Here is a 23,793-nt window from a genome sequence, read left to right on the forward strand (position 1 = left end):
CATAAAACTGAAAAAGGATGTGCTGAACTCACACAGACTGAGATTTTTTAAAAAAAACCCACACCGTTACTCTCATCTGAAATGGATAGTTTGACCATATACAGTAAAGTCTAATCTCATTTTATACACACAGAAAGTTATCACATCTACTGCATGTCCAGTAGCTTATATAATCATTCTTTTATAAAAAAAAAACAAAAAACATTGCTATTTAGCTCTGTCATGCAGTTGAGGGCCATACTATATTACTTTTGATGCAGAAAAAATGTGATATAAAAACTGTACATGAACATCAATCAGTAACAGGAACTGAAATATATATATATGTGTATATTTTCATTTATACAACAATAAATAAGTAGATAAAAGAATTCATGGCTCATGGCGTGATATAACATATCCAATGATCCCTGCTCTGGTGGTAGCTCTGTCTAAGAATAACATGGCTGACATCATTCTGAGATTAATCCGGTGAGGGAGGCCCCTCTAAAAATGTCTACTGACATTACAGGCACTTGGTTTTGACAGGGACTATTTTCACTGTTGATATGAACTTCTTCTTAAACTGACATGCAGTAGTTTCTTAAACGACTTAATACACTTAATATGTCTCATCTGTTGAAGCTTTGCCGGGTCTTTACTGTCATAAGACCTGAATTGATTCTAAAGTCAAGCTTTAGAAAATCTTTGGTTTGACATCTCCTTGTTTTCTACTAACACATACATGTATCGGACCGTTACAATTGCATGATTTACATTCAACATTTATCTTACACAAAATGAAATATTATCTAATGTGCCTTACATTTTTAATAAATATACTTTACATTGTTCGTCACTGTTCATGGAATGCTGCTGAACGTTTTTTATTCCTTGTTTTCTTCCTGTGACGTCAGCATAATGTTCATGTCCTTGTTTCATACTTCCAGGAGAGCATGACAGGAAGCTCATTTTCTGTACCTCATATGGTGTGTTTGTATAAAATACAATCACATAATTGTGTCCCGGGTGGTTGCGGAAACCTGGATTGTTCATTTGTATTATTCTAGGACTAACCCACCCCCTCACACTTATGCTTGTTTGTGAGTGTTTCTGTCTGTGTTAATCCAAGGTGTTCCAGGTCCTCGTGGCGGTGGTGTCTTGAATCTATTGCACCGTCCTCCTGAGTGGATCTCTGTCCAGCTTGCTAACAAATCACCATTGTTCCTAGAAACTGGATACCTCTTGAGTGAATATGAATTCAGCCTGAAGCATCCATCTCTAATCCACTTTCTTTGATTTAACAAACTTTGTTCACATTATTAGATTTCAAATACAGCCTTCTCAGGACTGCTGCTGCAGCCTTAACATCCATATCATCCCCTGTCTGTTCTCAGTCCAGCAGCAGTCTGTATATGTGTGTGTGTGTGTGTGTGTGTGTGTGTCTTTCTGTCTTTTTCCCTCAGCCTGCTGCTTTGTTTTCCCTACACCCATAGCTTTGTCTGCTGCTTTGTACATTAGGCGTGCCGCAAGGCTATTAATGCAGTGATCCACCCCTTACATTCCTCCTGCTCTGCTCTGTCTGAGCAGAAGCAAGAGTTTCTCTTGTATGAATCAATACACAAGGTCCAACTCAACAGCAACTGAGATGAAAATCGCTTTGCTTCAATGCCATGTTGCGTTACAGGTGCTGTCGCTGACCGCCACTGTGTATTCCAGAGTGTCCCCATAATGTGGTGTTGACATCTTAAATGACACCCTTCCTCACTGCTGGGGTGGAGTGGATGGTGATTACAGATAGAGGCCCTGTTGATGGTACAGTTGTCCTGTGTTGCTGGAAACATCTGGCGGAGGTCAGCACTCTCTGTTCTCAGGCAACGACGCTGGAAGTGGTGGCGGCGGAGTTGTGCCCAACAGCAAGTCCTTGGAACAGTCGCTTGTCCATCCATGCGTATCTTTTTCAAACTTGTGTCTCTGAGTGTCTGTTTCTGTCTCATCTGTGTCTGTCAGTACAGAGTGTCCTTGGTGGTGGAGGTGTGTGTGGTGGTGGAGTCGTCGGGCAGGGAGCCCCGGCGGCCAGGTCTTGACCGACAGTGCAGCAGGCTCTGCAGCTCTCTGGACACGCTGCTGGAAAAAGCTGTATATATCCACGGGTTGGTGCACGAGTTCAGACTGGCCAGCAGCATCAGGATAGTGAAGGCAACTCCTGCAGAGGACAAACACACGTACACACACATTATAAGATAAATGTGCAAGCTCATGCAGATGCAGGGGCAAGCATAAAAACTTTTATTTTCACATTTTTGTGAGCTGGAGGGGAATATTTTTCCTATGCTGAGGACAAATGATCACAGTACTCACATTGTTCTTTGCTCTTTTATGAACCAAACATAAATGTGTACAACATCTATTCAATTTGAATATAAACTACTCCTGACTATTGTTTTTTATTTCATTTCCCTCAGGAATAGCAACAGGACTGTAAATATCCCAGATGGACAAAACCCTACATACTTCCTTTTTCTGTTTTTCTGTTGTTGTTTTTTACTTCTAATAATAAGTTTTTTATGTAATGATTAAAACATGCTTATTTCACTGCTGCCAATTGTGGACAACAGATTAGGACAAACTGATTTTAGAATACAAAGCTGATAATAATCAGCTGTGTGTGTGTGTGTGTGTGTGTGTGTGTGTGTGTGTGTGTGTGTATTTTTATGTGTGGCGGGGATATGATCTGCCCGCCAGAGAGTACTCATTCATGTGTATGTGTACTTGCAGTAAACTTTGTATATGCATGTGTGTGTGTGTGTGTGTGTGTGTGTGTGTGTGTGTGTGTGTGTGTGTGTGTGTGTGTGTATGTGTGTGTGTGTGTGTGTGTGTGTGTGTATTTTTATGTGTGGCGGGGATACGATCTGCCCGCCAGAGAGTACTCATTCATGTGTATGCATACTTGCAGTAAACTTTGTATATGCATGTGTGGGTGTATGTGTGTGTGTGTGTGTGTGTGTGTGTGTGCGCGCGCGCTCAAGCTTACGTATTGTGCTCTGTGTGTCTGCTGATTGTGATTTCAACTAAGTGTGCAAGCTGCTGGTACGGATCATTGTTGATGAAATGTCAACATCTGGCCGTGTTGCAAAATCAGCAGGGGATATAAACGGGTTATTTACTGGCCTCTGGTGTTTGTCTTTAGCCTCAGATCAGAGGACTCCCACTCAGTCTATACTATCAGCCACAATTTAAGGCTACATTAACTTTGCTTACTTCATCACTGCCTGCCAGTGAAGACATTAACAGATGCTGTTTGTGTGCCAAAATATAGAGGCCAAAGATGTCATCCAGGGGTTCCCGGTAGTGCGTCAAAACAAACATTGTCCTTTTGACCTTGCATTTCACTCACTGTTATCACATCTGAGCTGGGGCTAGGTGTTCCATTGAATAATGAGTGAGATCATATGTAGTCCTATTTACTAAGATGGACAACAGCATTGATCGGAGGTTGTTGTTACAAACCAGACCCAGTTGTTTAGCTTTTGCTTTCGGCTGCCTGAAGTGCAAAACAGATGCACATTTAAGGCAATTAAATGGAAAAAAAATGCGCCAAGGAGGATCAATTCATCTGAGAAAAACTATTTGGTTGTGGTTATAACATTGTTTTTGTAGTTTTTTGAGGGTAATTGCATGTACTTTAGGGTAGAATGTTTCAATATTGTACCAGAGCAACTCTTTGAAAAGGCATCATGGATAAGCAGCACCCATAAAGCATATTTGTGACTGACCTTGGTCTGGAGGGTTGGGGTCCCAGGCTGCCCACAGCTGGACAATGAAAAACGGTGACCAGCAGATAGTATAGACCAGCACGATGACCAGGGTCATTCTCACTGTTTTGGACATGGCTTTAGTGATGCTTGGTGGTGGAGTGGGTGGAGGGTGAGCAGGAGCAGGAGCATAATCAAGGGAGCAGCGAGGTGAGCCTGAGGCCAGCCCGTAGGACGTGTAGGACTCCTGACAATCCGAGTTGTTCAGAGGCTGCTGCTGTGCTGGCGATGTTGTTGCTGTCACATGTTCACCACGGCAACTGTTATACTGAATAGTGGATGGTACATAGTCGTAACACTCTCCCACCTGGCTGTTGTGAGTGTTATTGTGAGGGTTGTTATTCACACCCTTCAGGAGCTGTCCTGCTCTCCCATCTCTACCCCCTCCTCCGGATGAGCGTCTCCCCCTCTCACGGGCCCGCTCATCCTCCTTCTTAAAGCTGTTGAAGCGGAAGAAGATTTGATTCTTCTTCAACTCAGCCATCACCATCCTCTCCGACTTCAAGTAGATGTTATTGTGGATCTCCCGGAAGATTCTTATCTGAAACATAACAATATTTTCATGAATTTACACAGTTTAATGAGGGAAACTGTGCAAAAGACATTCCATCATTGAAATCCCTCAGGGCCAAAGGATTAAATTTAAGGACTAGCACGTGCCAGATTCAAATGCTTGTTCTGTTTGCATTTCAGCTTTAAGATTCACAGAAATTGAAATAAATGGCCGAGTGTGTGCTGGCCTTTACCATCAGCCATAAACCAGTGTCAGACATTTTTATGCATCTTTATTAAATACCACTATTCATTCACTCTGTTACAGAATAACTACCGTAAAATTTTACTGCAGTAAAATGATTCCTCACATTCTCCTCAGGAACTAAAACAATATTTTGAACTACAATAATATCACATCATCCACATTTGCAGCTATTTTTACTCTATTGTTTAAGTTTTGCCACCACCAACAATTGCTCTCCTGCCACCTTTTACTTTCAAAACACATTTATGAGGTCATGAGTTAATTAGACACTGCATTCCAATCCACAGCACCATACAGTACAGTAAAGTACAATGGTACTCACAATAATCAGCTGAGTCAGTTGCAACTTTCAGAACTCTTCTGCCTCTGACAGTGTCTAAAGAGGCCTCTCAATTTGAAATCCGATAATGAAAAAAGGTCAGGGATTCTATGTTTGGCTGAGATCTGGTACATTCCACTTCCTGGCAGGAGGTTCTCAGTGTGGGCAGATTTTCTGAGCAGCCGTCTCAGCAGTGGTCCTTCTAGTGCTGTGTTAATTAGGGGAAATAGCTAGACCCTGGAAATATCTTTCCCTAAATAGAGCAGCAGGGCTGATGGGACGCAGCCCAGAATGCCTATCCGCCATGGGATGCTACATAACACCAACCACAGTCCCCAACGGGTTATTGAACAATGCCTGCCAAATGCACCCGCCATGAAAACAAAACAGCATTTTATTCATGCCACACGCTTCATTGTTGGATAATGTTGCCCGCAGCATGTCATCTTAGTCTTTGTGGATCGTGCAGATTGAGAAATCGGTCAGTAGAACCAGTATTACCTGGCAGATGGTGATGATGAGGGCGGGCAGCAGGAAGACAGCTGCTGTCATCCAGGTGACGTAGGCCTTCAGCCCCCATGGCTCAGCAAAGTGACCCCAGCACTCGTACTCTCCAGGAGCCACTTCTGAGCGAGAGAAGATGAACACCTGACAGACCGAACAAAGGCAGGCTGGTCAGCACACCCACAGACATGACTGCCAGTTTCCTCCTCCGTTAACTGAACTGCAATGACCTCATGGTGCTAAAAATAGACCAACATCTTGAGTTATACTGTAGAAAGCAGGGTGTGTGAACACCTACTGAACCCTCATTTCCTATTTCACCATGCAATTTTTTGTGAATGCACGTGTGTGTGTGACAGAGAGAGAAAGAGAGAGGTTTTGTTCTCCTGTGTGTCCACCCCTCCCTACCTGCGGTATGCTGAGGACTAGTGCCAGGCCCCAGGCCACCATGACAGGGGTGTTCCAGCGGGACATTGCCCCCCCACGGTAGGCCTGCAATGGACAGCAGATGGCATGGTGCCGGTCTACTGTCATGGCAACTATCATGTAGGAGGAAGCAAACATGCCCACAATCTGTAAGTACTTGATGGACCGGCAGAGAAAGTCAGGACCTTGAAACGTCTCTGTGATGTCCCATATAAGCTGAGGAAGAACCTGGACACACAGATTAAAAAAAAAATGTTATTTTTAGAAGTGGCTACAATTGCATACAAAAGTGGTGCATTTTTTGCCCCTTAGAAACATAGAAATGAAAAATTAAAGATGATCCCATAAAAAGACCAAAACTTACAAATCTTAGTAACGTGTATTGTTGTCCAAAAACTATTAAAAACACATGAAACACATATTTGTTCTGGGTGACATGTTCCTTCATTACATTAACATGGGCACTGTAGTTTGTATTTTGACTCAATCCCCACATACACTGTCCTGTTGCTGTATATATTTACTAGAGTACAAGATTTGTATTAATCTGCAGCAGAAAATAGTCTCCAACCAATTGACTTTCTTGTCTGAATAATGGTTGCTATAGTGCAGTTTTAGGAAGGTACTGAGCCTTTCTTTAAAAAATGAAACTATATATCTCTGAGTCACTTTTAAAGATTAATGTCTTCAGAAGGGAACCAATGAGCTGTGGGATAAAAGATGGACTTGTTGGTTTTGTAACTAATCATAAGCCTCAGAAAACAGAAAAGTTTTCAGTTTAAAAATCCTTTATTACATCATGGATAAAAAAATAAATAATTAATGGTCTTCCATTAAAAGTAAGCTGGGCAGTCATTGCTTTTTTATTCTTACTTGACTACTTGCCTTATTCTTGAAGAGCACTGATTTTTTTTATCAACACTACTGTTCTTGACCCAGTGCAGCACTCCCTATTTCTTCTTCAGTTTTTAGTTTACTTTTGAATGTAACAGATCTCAGCTCATCAGTCAGTTTTCTCCAGAGAACAGGACCAAGGCAGCTAAAAGCACGACCTAATGACCTGAGAGGTCTGACTGGGGAGCCAAACAGTTAAGTGCTTTAAAGACTATAAGTAGCATAGTGAAGTCAATTCTGTGGTGCACTGGGAGCCACTGATGTGATTTACGTACTGGAGTAGTGTGTTCATTTTTTTGTGTACATGTGAGAATTCTGGATAGTGCGTGCTGAAGGAGCTGGAGCCTTCCTATTGTTTGTTTGGATAATCTAGCAGTGAAAACATTACTGTAATCTAACTGGGTGAGATGAATGAATGGACCAGCTTCTCAGAGTCAGCTCGTGATATAAATCCTCTAACTTTTGTTTTTTAAGTGATAAAAAGCTGTCCTAGTTCAGTTACTGATGTGACATTCAAAGTTAAGATCAGAGTCCAAAATAACTAAGCACAGGGTTTCTCCCGCTGTACTCCCGAGACAGTGATTCTAGGTGTAAAATACATTTCCAGTCGGTGGTGTTTTTGTTCAGATATTCAGCTGTAAAAAAGGGGGGAAAAGCAGTTCTTGACATCCAATAGTTGATAACATCTGTATGCTAGCTTTCTTTTAGGACAAAGATCATCATCAGACAGAGAAATGTATCATCTGTATATAAATAATAGGATATATATGTTTCTTTATAATGTTGCCAAATGGGAGCATGTACAAATGGTGGAACCCCTGAGAAAATCTTCATTATAATATCATGATGGACAGTATCAAAGCATCAACTCTAACTCTCTGTAATGGTTTCAAGTAACTCATGAACTGACCTGAAAGAAAGCCACCACCAGGTCAGCCACACACAAGTTGACCATGAACACGTGCATTGGTGCATTGTGCTTCCTCCTCCTCAGCAGCACCCACAGCACAAAGCTATTCCCCAAGGTAGTGAGAGCCAGCACCAATCCCAGCACTGCGATCTCTGCCCGGGCCAAGCCCAGGTCCCTCATCCTGGGCTGGGGCAGGGTGTGAGGCGTGGTGGTTGATCCATTCTCAGGGAAAATCCCGAAGAAGGATCCCCCGCTTTGAGAACTGTTGAGGGAGTTCAGTTCAGACACAAAGAAAGACGAGGAAGAGACGTTGCTCCTTCCTGTGGCGACCAGAGAGGAGAGGGCTAGCCCATCCCAGTCTGTTTCCAAACTGATGCTTTCCATTCCTATGGAACAAACAAAGTTTTAATGTTGGAAAGATAATGAAAGCCCTTGTTGTTTGCGGAGACATTTAAATTGATGCCCTGCGCAAAATGGTCACCAGGAGTCAAACTGGTGCAAGGTCATAAGACTATCTTTGCTTAGATTCTACCAAGCTCAGATTTTATCAACAAACAATTGCCTTGTTCTAAATTATCCTTACATCAGTATCATGTCTTCCTTCTTTATTCAATCACCTCCAAAATGCCCATAAATTGGTCAGCTGAGTAAAGGCCCAAAACACTTACGGCTTTTATTTAAGATTCTTGTTGATGCAAGGATTCATCACAAGGACTCACTTGATTTCATTGCATTTTCACATTGAACACTATAAAAAGCTTCTAAATTAAGCCATTTTTATCAAATTTGACTGAAAGAAATGAAAGCCAGACACCGAACCAATCATGCAGCCATGTGAATATTATTATGTTTTTGTCTCCAATTTTTTAACGAGTCCTCAGTCTGTCTGTTTGTCCATCTCTTAAATCCTCTCGTTCTGTTTGACGCAAGTCCAGCATGGTTTATTTTCTTTTTCATACTTTCTCAAGGTTGATTTGACAGCTTTTCCCACTATCCCACCATTCTTATTCCTTCACCTCCGTTCTCATAATCGCTCTCATCCCATGCTAACCCCCCAACATTCCTTTTCTCCTGTGTTTTTGTTCCCCCCTCTCTCCATCTTTCTCTCATACATTCAGGCATTCTTTTCTTCTTTTGCCCCACTCTTTCTCTCTCCTGATCTCAATAAATTTTATGTTTATTTTTCTTCGCATATAAATAAATTGCTCAAAAGAACACAACGTTGATAGAAATGAGATGACAATTTTTAGAAACAGCGTTGTGGGATGCTGGGGGCATCATTGGTCAAATAAACTGCACATAGAAGAAAGTCTGGGAGGAGAAACAGAAGAAGATGAAAGAAGAGTGATGAAATCAGGGTGGAAAAAGAATGAATGATAAGATAAGGAAAGAGGAGTTGGCCAAATATAGGTCTTAATAGAGCTCTGTGCAGTGTGTGTTGATTGACACTATATTGATGTACTATTTTGACTAATGTGCAAGGAGTGGTTAGGTATACACACTGAATGGGTGTTTGGAAATTTTCCACTTGTCTAAAAATAGTGAGGAAAACTATAGTGATAGTATTGTGCAATTGAGTATGACTAACAAGATATTACAAGGTTGTTCTCACTACTCCACTGAGACCTAATGGCCAATTTGCTAGTAATAGCGCAGTCGCTGCTGGGTGCCTGAGATAACTCAGCAGAACATATTGTTAAGTGTTGCATGCTGGCTTTGCCAGAGGAATGTATTCAGATGAATGCATGACGAGTCAGGCCAGCTGGACCTCTCCGCCAACGTGAAGGTAGAGCCATGGATGAAAGGAGAAGAATCTGAGCGGATCCATTTCTCTCAAGTCAGACAACAACTCTTTGATTCGAGTGAATCTCTGCCACACCAGGCAATCATAACACTGCCGTAAATGGCGAAACCAGGTCAAGGCACTAAAACATTCTTCCAAATCTGCACTGGACAGACCTAGTGAGTCAAAGGTCTGTCCATACGCCTTTAGATCAAAGCTAGTGATATTCATGCTTATTATCTGTTTATTATTTTTTTTCTTTTTCAAGTTTTTTAATCAAGAGTTTAGACAACAAGGTCTTTTTTCATCAAGGAATCCCCCGGGCTCTCTTTGTCGGAACCTGAGGAGCCTTGTGCCCCTCTCTGTAATTACAGTATAATTCATGAGAGGATTCTTTGTGCTGCTGCTGTGCTTTATAGCCCCCTATAATCTCATTATGTATATTTGCCCATGTGACTAATTTCTGACATGAAATATCTTTTTCAAGTATGCCTCTGTGCAGATAAGGTGTTATGACTTAGGGAGGTTCTATCATACTGAATTAATTCATTGTATTACAGCAATGATAAACTAATAAACTCAAATTGTGTTCAGTAAAATTAAGTTAAAAGATTAATAACTGGTAAGAAGAGTCTTCTCTAATGAAGTCAACACTTATCTGTTGCTCACATATGGGGGAAACATGAGTGTATGGCACATTTATCCAGAACAGATTCACAAAAACATTATTCTGGCCTTCTAGAAATCGTTTACAGACAAATTCTGATTTGGTCCCTGTTTTCTTGAACTCCCATAGGACACAAAGCATTTTCTCCAAATATGCTCATTTCTCATTTGCATGGTTTGCGCATCCAAGAAATCAAGATGGATTGTCTTTAAATTGCGCAATGGCTCAACTACAAGAGACTCACACATAGCTTAAAACCTCTGGCACTGACATTTACTGTCCTAAGAAAATTCTGTAAAATGAAAGTACATAGAGAAGCTTAATATTGTGCTGGATCCAGTTTAATGTATTCTTTACCTACCCTGTCTTTGAAAATATATTCTGCTTTGCTCTCTCTTTAATAACACAAGCACAGCGCAGCATTCTCATCTGTCCGATCGACTTAATGTAAAGCACAAATTATTCTATCTCTCTGTGTTGGATGGACTGTGGACACTGCTTTTAGTAGTTAGTGCAGTGCGTTCATTCCTCTCTTTACTCTAAAGCTTTCACTCAGATTAATGAGGGAGTCGATCCCTCCCTCGCTTTCCTCTCCAGAGGCAAACCGGTGTGCAACCATCAATTTTCATGTCCTCTCCATGGTATACGGCTTTCCCGCACACAGCACAGTGCCTCAGGGAGGACAGAAACAGGTAGTTAAAGTGCGCAAGAAAACATTATAGCTACCAACCATTCACATCTCTCAACATCTCAGTCCTCTTTTCTTGCTGTTAATACATGTTTTGGTCATTCCCTTTAACAAAGAATGTCATGTACCAGCTATGCTGACATCTGTTTGTGTCAAAGTCCTCTTAAACCATCCTAAAATATGTTAAGTACCAAATCTATCAAAGAGACACATTTTGGGGATGAGAAAATAATCATTACACTGTTATGTTGTCATTTACTCATTGTGACAAATATTTAAAATAATCCAAGCTTAGAGGATACTTTGATGATGAATCTGATGTGATGTACTGTCAGAACAAATAATGTGACAATTAACTCTGAACGGGACTCATAGACTTTATTTTGGTAACGTTTATCATTGGGTTCAGGTATGTAGATGGATAACATTCTTACAGATAATTTTTTTTGTTCATTTTGATTTGAGTTTTTTATATTCTTTGCATTCCCAAGTTGCCATTGTTTTTCAGTACGGTATGAAAATTAATGAGAGTGAAACTTGAAACTTGCATTACATAATCAATCACAGTGGAAAATCAGGTTAGCATTCATTTCTGACAGTAGTGCATTATCATTGTGCGGAATTGCAGTTTGATACACATTGATTTGACGTTTGCACCTCACAGTAATGTAACAAAAATCAATGCAGACTTGATCTACACTGTGATGGAGTTCATAACTTAATCAAGTTTCTACAGTTTCTGCTAATAAAGTCTCATAGTGTGTGAAAATGAATGGAAAAAATGTCATGTTTGACAAAATACATTCAAATTTCTACAACACAAAAGCGAGGTTTCCAAAATGGCTAGTTGTTAAGTTAAGTATAAGGGATTTGTCGTAAAAGGGGTTAATTTTGCATGTGTAACTGCTGCTCTTGTAAGGTTTTATTAATGGTCAAATAAGGAAGCAGGAAACATAAGGTGGACACTGAACCTCCTGCCTTCACTGTGTTAATAAAATACCCAAAATACTGCCTGTCTGTAGTTCTGTTTTGCCATCTCTGCATGGCAGGGAAACAAATTTCTTTCACTTTTCATGCACAGAGCACCTCATTTGCATTTTAAGAAACTGACAGTGTGGAGGGACCTGGTTGGCAGCTTTTAAGCTAATCACTCGCTAAACCTGAAATGGTGGTGGCAGCAGTGGCAGGCAAACAGGTGCTCTGGCACCAAGTGCAATAATCCAAACGTAATGGAAGACTCATCACTTCCCCGCCTGTCTTGTGTTTACATGTCAGTCTCTTGATTAGTTCCCCTTCACCTGGTTTGACCCAATTTGATTAATGAGGACCTTTCTGTCCTCATTAGCAGATCAGTGTACACTCAAACAACCCATTGCTAATTTACCCCTCTAATCTGCTCTTCCTCCTCTTTTATATCTTATCTATACATCTTTTTTCCTCACTTGTTATTTAACTCTAATTCTTTACATTCATCCACCCACTGCATTTCTCACCTTCTGTCCTATAACCAATCCACCATCCTCTGTCATTTATGATCAAAACTGCAGAGGAAACTATTACTGATATGCTTGTTATTTTTATTTGAGTTTAATGAATAGACTTTAGCTTCAGGAAACAGGATTCAAATAGTCTGGCCTGACTGAAAACAAACATATGAATCAAGCATCAAGCATGTGATGTAGTCTTTGGTATTCTATGCAGCTTTTCTCAGTAAGGCAAGAGACTTTATTTGCATACCGATCAATAGATTCTTACACAATAAAGGTCTGGATGAGTCATGTGGTGCCACACGCTGGGCTGTGGCTGTGCAGCACTGCATCTGCATGATAAAGCACTTGTGACCAGACTTTCTTCTTTAAGCTCCACGTATCAGTAAATTAGCTCCCCATTGGCACTCGCATGCAGCGCAAGTTCACCATCTGAATGAGTCGGTTCAGTGACAGGTGGATACTCATTGTATATATTTATGCATTCCACTTTCTTGAGTCACCTGCTGTACTCATTAAAAATCAAACTCATTGCTCTGTATCCATGATTTATTCGTCCCCATTCAGCATGTGTCACTCAGTCTCCGCCGCAGACCGCAGTCCATGTGAGCAACAAGAGTAAACACTTTGTTCTTTCACTGTCTTACCCAAACAACCCATTAAATGTTAATCATGCGGGGCCACACCTCATTGCACACACTGATACAGTCATTACCTGCCCACATTTTAGCACCACGCGCGCTACTTTAGTTTTGTATTCACAAACATTGCCTTGAGTTTATTTCCATAATACGTCGACGAGTGGACGGAACACACTAGAGGTCTGGTGTTGAAGAAGGCCCAGATCTCCTTATCAGCGCTGATAAAGCCTGTTCATAAGACCACTCACTGTTTTTCTTGTCATGTATCATTAACCAGCATACTGTCAACCAACACATGCAAAAAACAAAAAAAAGGGACTTTTCTACGTCATGCAACTGATATAAAATTCAGAGTATTCCCCCCTGAAGAGTGGAAACTGGGCCGATGTGTTACCACATCATCTAAAACAGGCCTGGAGATTTGTAGCTGATATGGTCAGAACCGCGCCACATGATAAAATGAACATGATGAAATGATTCCCGGTTAGAGACCAGACTAAATTGACCGTGAAAATAACAGTAATGATGATGATGATGATTATTTTTCCTGATGCATGCTACAATCAAGGAAGTCATTTTGTGCATATCGTGGACCAGGCCAAACACAAGAAAATAAAGAAGGAAAGTGTGTGATTAATGGAAAAATCCTTTTTGAGGCACTTTGATACAAACAGCTTCCTGCTCACAATCGTAAAAAATGATTCTGGCAAACAGATTTGTTGATTCAACAAGCTAAGGAGATTTCTCCAATTGTTTAATTGCTGTTACAACAATGGAAACTGACAAGACAAACTGCTGCAATAATAAACATGCAGGTTTTCACTGAGAAATTTTTCTCTGATCATTGCGTCATAGTTAGGAGGAGAAACGTATCTATGCATTTATATATTAAATAATAGGTTGTTCTGTTATGCAAATACAGACAATAAATCAATGAACTTTGAAGATGAGAATTTGTGTGTACCATGAACACACAGCTGCTCTGGGAAAACAAATCTCCTTTTTTTCTTAATCATCTTAAGACCTTTGATTTGCCTTTTAAAAAATACGGGCAGGACATTACACACACGCACAAAGACACAGACACACAAACACACATAAAAAAAGAGCACCCGAAGGTGAACATATAAGCCTCCCTCCTCTGCCGCCTCTCACCTTGTTGTCAGTGCATGGTAAGCTTTCTCACGTGTGTCCTTTTCTCTTGGTGTGTTTTTTTTCTCTTGTCTCAGTGACTATGGGACAAAGCATTAGAGCTGTCACCAGTACAGTCCATTAACATTACATGCTAGAGCAGATCACATTAACAGCCTGACAGTTCCCTCGAGCTTTTTTAATCCACCGAAAAACTTAAGAGGACCACATGCATTTTCTATTAGGCTCTGCTGTAAAAGATATTTTCAATCATGCACGTTCATCTGTACCGGATGTACTCTGAGTCTTTGTTAAATTATATTTCATATGTTCAGATCAGGACTGACAGGCATGTTAAATACACACTGTAAGTACCATTTGTTTATCAAAGGCTTTATGTATAATGAGTCTAATATTTAGCAAATCAAGTGATTCAGTCATTTGAAATAAACAGATGACAACATTCAGAACATTTGTATGCAAAGATCATATATAAATGTAAATGTCACTGAAGTTTCTTTTAACAAGAGCAATTGTTAAACAAAGTTATATTTTCCAAATATACTCAAATATACAAATATACTATAATCAATACATTACTTCTCTTCAGTCATATTATATTTGTGTTTTCTAAAACAGGTGAATTTCTTCATTAATAAAAGCTAATAACACAGATTTTCTCTTCTTTAAATTTTTTTTTCAGAAAAAACGAAACTGTATCAATGTTACTTATTTATACAGCATACATATTGATGATAAAATGACAAAAGATGATAACATGACTGAGTAACAATTAATAAATTGATGAAAAATAACAGGCAGAATAAATGATAGAATACTGAATGGAGAGCTTGAGTGGCATATCTGTGTCCCGTGCGGACATCAGATACTCTGGATATACAGAGAGATGACCTAGATTGGTCAGTAAACAAATCTATTCAAACAAAATATGAACAATTGTGACTTCCTACAGCACAGACCACTTGTTTGCAGAGTGTTTTCAGTGATTAGGGGAGAATTATAATTAGAAGTATTACTATCCGTATAAATCAAACAATCATCACGGAGTAAATAAAAGGCACTTACCCACTTATGATCCACTTCAGTGGTGCAGCTGTATGACAAGAAGCTGTCAAGATTTTATCCAAAACATTCACATCCTCAGTTCTATCAATCCAAGTCCCTCCGCTCAGCGTAATATCAGCTGGCTCTTGAATGAATCAGGTAAAATGTCAATGTGTCTGCATCAAATCCAGGTAGCTTCTTTTTTCTTTTTTTTTTTGGTCAGTGTGACAAAGAAGTTCTGCAATGTCTGCGCAAGTCGTTTGTCTGCCTGCTGACTGTATGGTCCTTGCTGTGTTGTAGTTCACAAGTGTATGTCAGAGAAATCCATTTGATAGCCATGTGTGTCCCCGGCTCCTTGTGTGTCACGTTATGCTCTTGCAATGTGCTGTGCCTCCAGCACCACCAGCAGAAATGAATTTGAGCTCCGTCTGCTCTTCTACCTCCCTCTCCCTCCCCCACTATCCCCTCCTCCTGGGTCAACCAGCCTGTCCTCTAGGACTGAGGGTGGAGCGTTCAGCTAGAGGAGGGAGGGTGTTATACATACCTATAAAGTGTATGAGAGAGAGAGGGACAGAGAGAGAGAGACAGAGAAAGGTAGTTGTTTATCTGCAGGTGCACGTGGTGTGTATGTGTGTTCATGTCCATAAATATACATACATGAACAAACTTGCTCTGAAGTTCATGTTTACGTCTGTGTGTAAGGATGAGAGTGTGCATGTGTGTGTGACAAAGAGAGAGAAGCACCTCCCTTCATTGTAATGATTTATGCCTTGTGTAAGTCATTGATACACACGGCTTGTGTTTTTATTCAAAGCCCTCCCCTGTTTTGCGATCTGTTGTTTTCCATCTGCTTTGTTGCTGGTAGACAAGAGCCGGTATACTTCCAGCCATCCAGGAGTGCCAATTGGCTGAGTCAGCCGGGCCAACGGCAGGTCACACCCTTGGTGTACATACAGAGAAGTGAAGGTTAATGCATAAAAAACAGGGAAAGAAAAAAAAATGCTGCTGTCTTTTAGTTTTAATGTCAAGGCTCTCTCTCTCACTCACACGTGACGGTAAGGAGATACGGTTGGCATGCACGCAAACCCTCACAGGTGTACACAGTGAATGAATTCATAAATTCATGCACACACATGCACACTCACACACTCTTATGCACAAACATATGCATGCAAAAATCCAACCAGACAGGCTATGTACTAAAGATTTGTTTTGACAAGTAAAAATTGCAATTTCCTCTTAGTTTTTCCCTCAAATCTGCAGTTAATAAGGGGACTGTAGTTCACTGACATTTTGTAGGTATTATCCAGTAGCCCCCAGTAGCACAGACAGTATGCTATACCCATGGGGCAATTAGTGTCTATTGAACCCCAAACCATTGATCCCTGGCAAGCTGAGACACGATTGTCCCGTGATGTCAGAAAACCTGGCCGCTTTCCTCCAGCGGTGCCATCAGGTTCACATCAGATGTCTCCTTCAGTTGAACCGCTCTGCCCTGCCGCTGAGGAGGTGGGGGCTGTAAGTTCCCTGAGAATCATTCTAATGTCATTATCCTGGCTGCTCTGTCCTTGGAGGCCGTTTTGTCACAAAGCAGCAAGATTAATCCACGATCCACTTTGTTTGTTTAACAGCTACACATGATAACTGATGAGCGAGAGAAAAGGGAGGGAGGGAGGGAGACTGTAGGAGCAACAAGAGAAAAGGAATTAGCTGGACAATTAAATCACCTTGATAGGGTGACAGAGAGATAAGATTATCAAAACACAGCCTTTGTAGCAAAAGACACGCTGTATAAAATATGTTATTTGGGAACACATCAATCCGCATAAAAATGCTGATATCTATCAAGTAAAACATCTCATGCGCATCATGTTCAGTCGCAGAGCTGCAATAAGTTTAAAAGGAATGTTGTGACCTTTAAATATCTCAATCTATGACAACCCTTTCCTCTGAGATTTCTGTTTGGACATTCTCCCACATGTTGGGTCTTATTTCCAGCTCCTAGCATTGTACCAGAAATAAAAATGACAGCTGTTTTCCTCTGAGAAGGAGCCTCTTCTGCAAAGACCTTACAATGACTCATCTGAGAGACCTAATTCAAACAGAGGTGTTGACAATTATTTAAAAAAAAAAATGTTGCATTGACATTATATGAATCAGACATGTGGTCAATCAGGAGCCTTCATCTGCCTGGAGAAGACAGATATGGAGACAGTCCTGGAATACTCTGAAATGAATCCAAAAACAGTCACTCAATCAAGTTCACTTTCCAGTCCAAAGTGTGGCTTGGCTTCCTCTAGACTCTGCCAGAGTCCACAAACATGGCTACCATCAACTTCAACGGAGAGAGACGAGGCTTAACTGGATGTTCGCTCAGAAAGACAAAAAGTCCATCAGAGCCATTTGTCTTTCTGTAAGACGGCCTGAATTAGATGATGCCTTATAGGATGAGGAGTGCACGGGGCTTCAGAAAAGCACCTGGTCTGACAAAGTTGGCACTGCAAAGTCAAGGCACATCTGAGGGAACCATTAACTCTCAGCCGACCCATAAATAACAGAGACAGGCGAAGAATTTGGGATTCATCTTGTATGAATCCATATTAACCAGGAAAAGATACTGTGGGAGATTACTTTGCCAATAGAGTGTAGTTTTATTTCTATCAAAGGCCCTATTACTGTCTTTATTCTTAAAGCTCTTTTCCATGAGATGCTACAAGCATGAATCACTCTTGCAAACCTGTCACTGACCGTTAGAAATACACATTCCACTTCCATTTTGGGCAGGTAGTTAATTCTTTTATACGATCAGAGAGGTGAAAGATGTCGTCCGATTGTTTATTCAAGTATCAATACCACTTCACTGAAAGGGTTGCTTTACTCAGATCACAAAATGTTTCCTCACTCGTGTTACAGTAACCATACAGATCATTTAATTTTTATTTGTGCAGGTTTTACCATTAAATCCTTATTTTTGCCTCCAGCTCATCACTATGCAAGTCAACGGAATTTAGTTTATGGGGTTCAAAGCATTGAAACAAATGAAAAATCCAGTTCCACTGAAAACTGCACAGTGTGTTGTGAAACATTGCTGTTTAATTTTTTTTTAAATGTCATTTTTCAGTGCTGTGAGCATCACAAACAAAATTATATTCACCTTCATTATAATGAGGTGACAGGAGGAGAAAAAAACACAGCAACAAAATAATGATATTAATGGTAGATACAGCTAAATATTTTTGTGTAATTTAGGTGAACTGTAGAGGACTAGTTGTTGCAGTGAAATGTGTGTAAGCATCATAAATAAAATTATTCACCTGTATTTTGTTTTTAAGTTATATTATGGTTTGTCTTTTTTAAAAAAAATTTGTTTTTTTCTATATTCTCTTTTAACTTTACTCTATTAATTTCTTCCTTTCAACAATGTCTTTCTACATTTTTTGTGTTTTTAACTATCAATTAACTACTTTTAACTATCAATGCATCAGTTTTTATGAGCCAATCAAATGTTTTGCATGTTAAACCAGAGCCATGAGATGAATGCAGCAAAGTAAAGACATTTGTATTGATGAGGCACTTTGGCAGGACACAGAGCTGACGTTGAGGATCCGGTTTGCGGTCTTTGACATTCTCTATAAACAATAATGCTGCTGCTAGAAAGTGCAGACATTATGAATGTGTGTCATGTTTACTTTATGCTCATTTCAAAAGAAGGATTGTCCATGACATAATCTGTTTATGAAACTTCAAAGCATTAAGCGTAGAGTGGCGAATTAATTCATCATATCATGGCTTGCTCTGCGTATGGTCACAGTATGATAACCATAACCACTTGTCATGGTGGAATACAGCTATTATCTTTGAGTGCTTTGTCATTCTAATAGCTGTGGGAGATGTAGATAAATAAGCTGAGCGGCAGACCTGTGATTCCTGCTGCCAAGTTAGATGTTAATGGGAGTTGTGAAGAAAGATCTGACACCCTGTCCATCACAGATAAGAGATGGATCACACAGGGGAGTCTCATGGTTGATCAATGAGAAGAAGTTGCATCAAGCACCACTCTGTGATTGTGATCCAAATCTTTAGCCGACTGAATTGCATATTTTGTGTTTATCTGTTTGTGGGAGAGGAGGAGAGATAAATGTTGATAAAATGAAGACAGGAGTGAAAGTATGTATATGCTAAATATGTGCATGTGAAACATCACGCTCTGAGCCAAACAGGAGGATCGAGCTCCAAACCAGGCATTTTGAATATCATGAAAGCTGTCAAAATTGCTCCCTTTTAAAATCCTCCAACCGTTTATGAAACGCAGACCACTCTGTGCATCTTTTTGCAGCTGTTCCAGCAACATTTTGCAGGTGGACCCATCCCCCCCTAAAATGCTGCTATTAGTTGAAACTCAAGAAGGCAACTATGGTCATTTCAGTTTATGAGGAGAAGCTTCCACAATTCTGTCGCAACTTTCTAGTCACATGAACTCCACACGGACACTCCTCTCTCCACAGATCTATAATAAAATATCATAGCACATAATATCACGGGAAAACAGCAGAGAAAAGCTCATTTCTTAATGCAGAGTAAGATACATCCTATCAGACTGAAATTGGAGCCAGTAGGACTTGGGAAAACATGGATTTTGACATTTCTAATTCATATATGTGTAGCTTTATATTTACAGTATGTGAGTGTGTATCATACAGGGGTCCTGAGAACTAGCTTCCTCTGCAGAAGGGTCTGGGGTACATATGTATTTTCTGCAGAAACAGCAGCTGTCAAAAAATTTCAGCCCGTTTCATCTGTTTTTTCTCCTCTTTGTGGCACCTCACTCGGTCTGCCTTTTTTCTGCTCAATCTGTCAGAGCCCCCTTTCTGCTAGATGGCAATGATGGATTTTCTGTGTGCACGGTAAACATACAAAAGGCTCAGATAAGGGAAGGATAAACAACAAAGCAAATATATTGACACTAGAAAAGAACCAGGTAGCGATGACGCACAAAAGAGGGGAAAGAAAAAAAAAAAAGAAAATAAGCGAAAATAAGAGATTGAACAGCTGCTTTCATGGTTTCAACTCAGCGTGAAGATGCTTTTGAAAAGTTTTGTTTTGATCCACTAATGAGAGTCGTGTTTAATTATGTGCCATTTGAACCATCAATCAAGAGAAGCTGCAACAAAAACAATCTTCCTAGGAGTGTTTTCCTCCCTTTTTGTCTATCCATCCTCCCCGATCCTGCATCTCCTCTGTGGCAAACACAGTGGTCAGGAACAGGAAAAACTGGATGTGCTGTAATTCAAGCGTAAAAGATGGATGGAAAGCAGTGGATACTGAGAATGGTGGATATCTGCATCCTGGAAAAAGAAAAACAGACACCATGAGGAGAAGGAATTAGAGGGATTAAGCGGAAAGGAAGAGAGCTTGGTAAATTAGGGGATGGTGGGGAGGGGGACTGTTTGTCAGTATTTAGTGAAGAGAAAGCAAGACATGGGAGAACCAGTGACGTCACAGTGGAACAAAGAGCACGGTTCAGCAGCATTGTGCCCATGATGGTCCAGAAAAAACAGGCTGTAAGCACAACATGATGGTTGTGGGAGGCGGTGTGGTCGTGTGTGTGTGTATGTGTGTGTACACAGAGCGTGTACTTGAGTGAGCAGCGCAGTGCGGCACATGTTTCCATACAGATGGAAGTTTGTTTAGAGTAGCGTGAGTGTGAGAAGTGAGTATGCAGATGGAGATACAGATGGGGTGAATAGCACTCTGTGCGCTTCGGGGGTCTCTGGGATAACCTGGCAGTGTCAAGACGTTTTTGCCGTCCGCATTTCTTCCGCTCTCTCACTGTCAGTCAACACCCCTCACTGCATCTGGACTCACGGCCTGCAGTTGTGTGTGTGTGTGTGTGTGTATGTGCAGCTGAGGATGCAGTACTGGTGCATGTGCACGTCCATGGATCGAGGTTTCACTGTATGAATGTGTATAATTGAATGTGCCCAAAAAAAGCCCTCGGCTCGCTGTGTGTCAACTGGTTGGTGGTAATTTGATTAATAGTACAATATTAGTTGAAATGACAAGGGCCTTAATGGGGCTCCTGCATTGTTATTACCCTGTTATTTAACCACGATGGAAATTGAGAACCACTGAATATAAGTTACATTAACTTTCAGTGTTTTTATTCTGTGCCACGCTTTAATTCTATTTAGAACAAATTGTTTGTTTTTCATGTTATTTATTCATAGTATGTTTCCTGTTTATTTAATTCATTCTTTCTGTATACATATCCCATGCTCAAGAAAATCTGTGCTCTATATTTTGGATCTATGTTTTTTGCTTTGTGTATTTCAGAATAAACACAAATCATTACATAATCTTGAGGCCCTGTGTTGTGGAAGGGCCATATGTCAAAATGTTATTTAAAGCTCTTTTAGCTGATATGGTGCATAATCCTAAATAAATTTGTCTTTGATCAAATTACCACACAGTAAACCTGGGGTCAGGTGGTGTCCCAGCAAAGGAGTGATAGTTGGTTTCTGGTGCTCTAGGCAAAATATAATTAAGCTGCCATGTGTAGTGGGCTGTGTGGTCTGTACTTGATTGATACTTAGAGGCAAAAGAGAGGGTATATACACAATGCACACAGCACGCGGGTGGTATAGGAAGTTAATAGGAGCCCATTAGCTCAGTTCTGCTGTGGGGCCTCCTCCAGCAGGTTAATCTTACCATGTGTACCTGCATCAAGCTTGATGCAGGACAGATTTGTAACAATCAGGAACAGTAATGTGTGAGGAGAAAAATGTCAGTGGAGTGGAGATAACCACCAGATGCATTGCAGCTGTTTATTTAGACAGATCTGGCTGAATCCTGGAACATCCCTCTGTAAACCCCAAAAGACGGACTGTGTGAGACAGTGTTACATAAACTAGGAGAGATGGATGAAGAGTTGGGGCTGGAAAGAAAAAAAAAACATTGACAATGGAGGTGTATCAATCTCATTTTGTAAATACAAGGAGTACAAGAGGAAGCCTGAAGAGAGAAGCAAACCTTCCATACAAGCATGTTGATAATCATCTCTAGAAGCTTCACGTAACAAGGACAGTGGAAGATGGAAGGTAGATTGTCGCCCAAATGTGAACACGCACAGAAAAACTCACACTAATGTCACCTTAAAGGTGTTGTGCTTTCTATCAAAACAAGCTTTTGTTTACGTCCAGTGGAAAAGGAACAGTTCGAATCCGAGAAGCGTGTTTGTGCGCGTATTTGCATGTATGTATGTGCGTGTTTCCACATACCTACTTAACATATGCGCCCCTGCGTGCATGAGAGGTGCTGACGTCATAGTGCTAATGATGATTATGATGATGGTGTTTATTTATCTGCAGAGGTGGAAAAAAGGTAGACGGGGGTTGAATGAGTGCAGTGTCAGGGGCTGCAGAAAGCCAAGCGCGGGGCCAGGAAGAGAGGGAGCGAAGTAAGAGGGAGACTGGGGGAAGAAGGGTGAATAGTTCTCTGTGTGGGGAGCGAGAGAAAAGAGAGAGCCTCTTGTGGTATGTTTACATGTCAATGTAAGCTCCTCATTTGATTGATCGTATCTGTGTGTTTGTGTGTCTGTGTTACTGAGTGGGTTTCCACACCAAAATACCAGGCTTCCCCATACTATAATTCAAGCCGAACAATTATATCCATTATGTACTAAGTGTCATGCAATGATATGTTGCTTCATGTAATTTAATTTAGTAACTCTTTGGACACTGAAAGTAATGTGTGGCTTATGCTAAGCAGGGGAGCGTGCTAAAAGGCCTGCTCTTGGTTATTCCACAATTGTGATTTATCATGGCGTAAACAAACCAAACAAACCACCTCCATGTGGCAGGCAGTGTAAATCTGAGCCTGCACTGAACTACACTGACTACTGCAATGCAATCATCCACAGGAATCTACTTAATCAGACATGTGTTTATATGAGGGTGTTATTAAAGAACAACCTATCTCCTTCAGATGCTCCCTGCTCTGCTTTGAAGCACGGTTCAAATAATGTAGGAATGATTGCAGTGTGTCCTAACAGCAGATCTGAGTGTTTCCTGAGTTTAAAGCCGCTAAGGACTTGGTTAAACCAGGCTGGTTCTCATTATTCAACATGCAAAGCAGTGAGGGTGGAGAGGGTGGGGAGTGGACTCAATGATGGCCTTGAGAGGGGGGTCTCAAGGAGGAGGGTCTCAAGGATGGAAGGCTCTGAGGGAGGATGAGAGAGGAAAGAGCCAAATACGGAGAGATCATAGGATGGTGTAGAGAAAGGGAGTCGACTTTTTGTTTTCGCCCTAAGGAGGAAATTTTGGTCACGTAGTGGAAAATCTCCGGCATGATAATAGGAGGCAGGAATTGTAGGAAAAGTGATGAAGGTTATTAAAAAGGACACATACAAACAAACAAGCACACATAAACGAGGGTGTTTAGGAAGACGGTGCTCCTCTCCTGTTACAGTCAATGAAACATTAAGTGTGTCAGTCACCGTAGTGTGTTTGTGTGAGGTGTCAGGTTAGTGTCCTTCACAGAGAAGCCCTCCTTGCTCTTGATGGTGTTTCTGTGTGTGTGTGTGTGTGTAGTACATGCAAACGTGCATGCGCGTGGATGCATGTATGGCCGTTTCTATTTGTTCAATGAAGTCCTCTCGTGTAAAATGAGTCGGGCTTGGGGTGTCAGCCTGACCAAGGGTGCTAAACTGAGAGAGTAACTTTGTTA

At 40.8% G+C, this 23,793-nt stretch overlaps 1 protein-coding gene across 1 annotated transcript; it reads right to left on the reverse strand.

Annotated features, from left to right (window-relative positions):
* Positions 1–1,188: 1,188 nt before the first annotated feature.
* LOC121895898 (vasopressin V2 receptor-like) lies at positions 1,189–14,070 on the reverse strand. The gene is made up of 6 exons (XM_042409436.1): positions 14,029–14,070; positions 7,608–7,993; positions 5,786–6,031; positions 5,375–5,521; positions 3,756–4,335; positions 1,189–2,185 (listed from the first exon to the last, which is right to left on the reverse strand). The coding sequence occupies exons 2-6, from the start codon at positions 7,989–7,991 to the stop codon at positions 1,986–1,988; spliced, it is 1,557 nt and encodes a 518-aa protein (XP_042265370.1). The 5' UTR covers positions 7,992–7,993; positions 14,029–14,070; the 3' UTR covers positions 1,189–1,985.
* Between the last annotated feature and the right edge of the window lie 9,723 nt (positions 14,071–23,793).

Source organism: Thunnus maccoyii, chromosome 4, assembly GCF_910596095.1.
Source record: "Thunnus maccoyii chromosome 4, fThuMac1.1, whole genome shotgun sequence".
Classification (NCBI taxonomy): Eukaryota; Metazoa; Chordata; class Actinopteri; order Scombriformes; family Scombridae; genus Thunnus; species Thunnus maccoyii.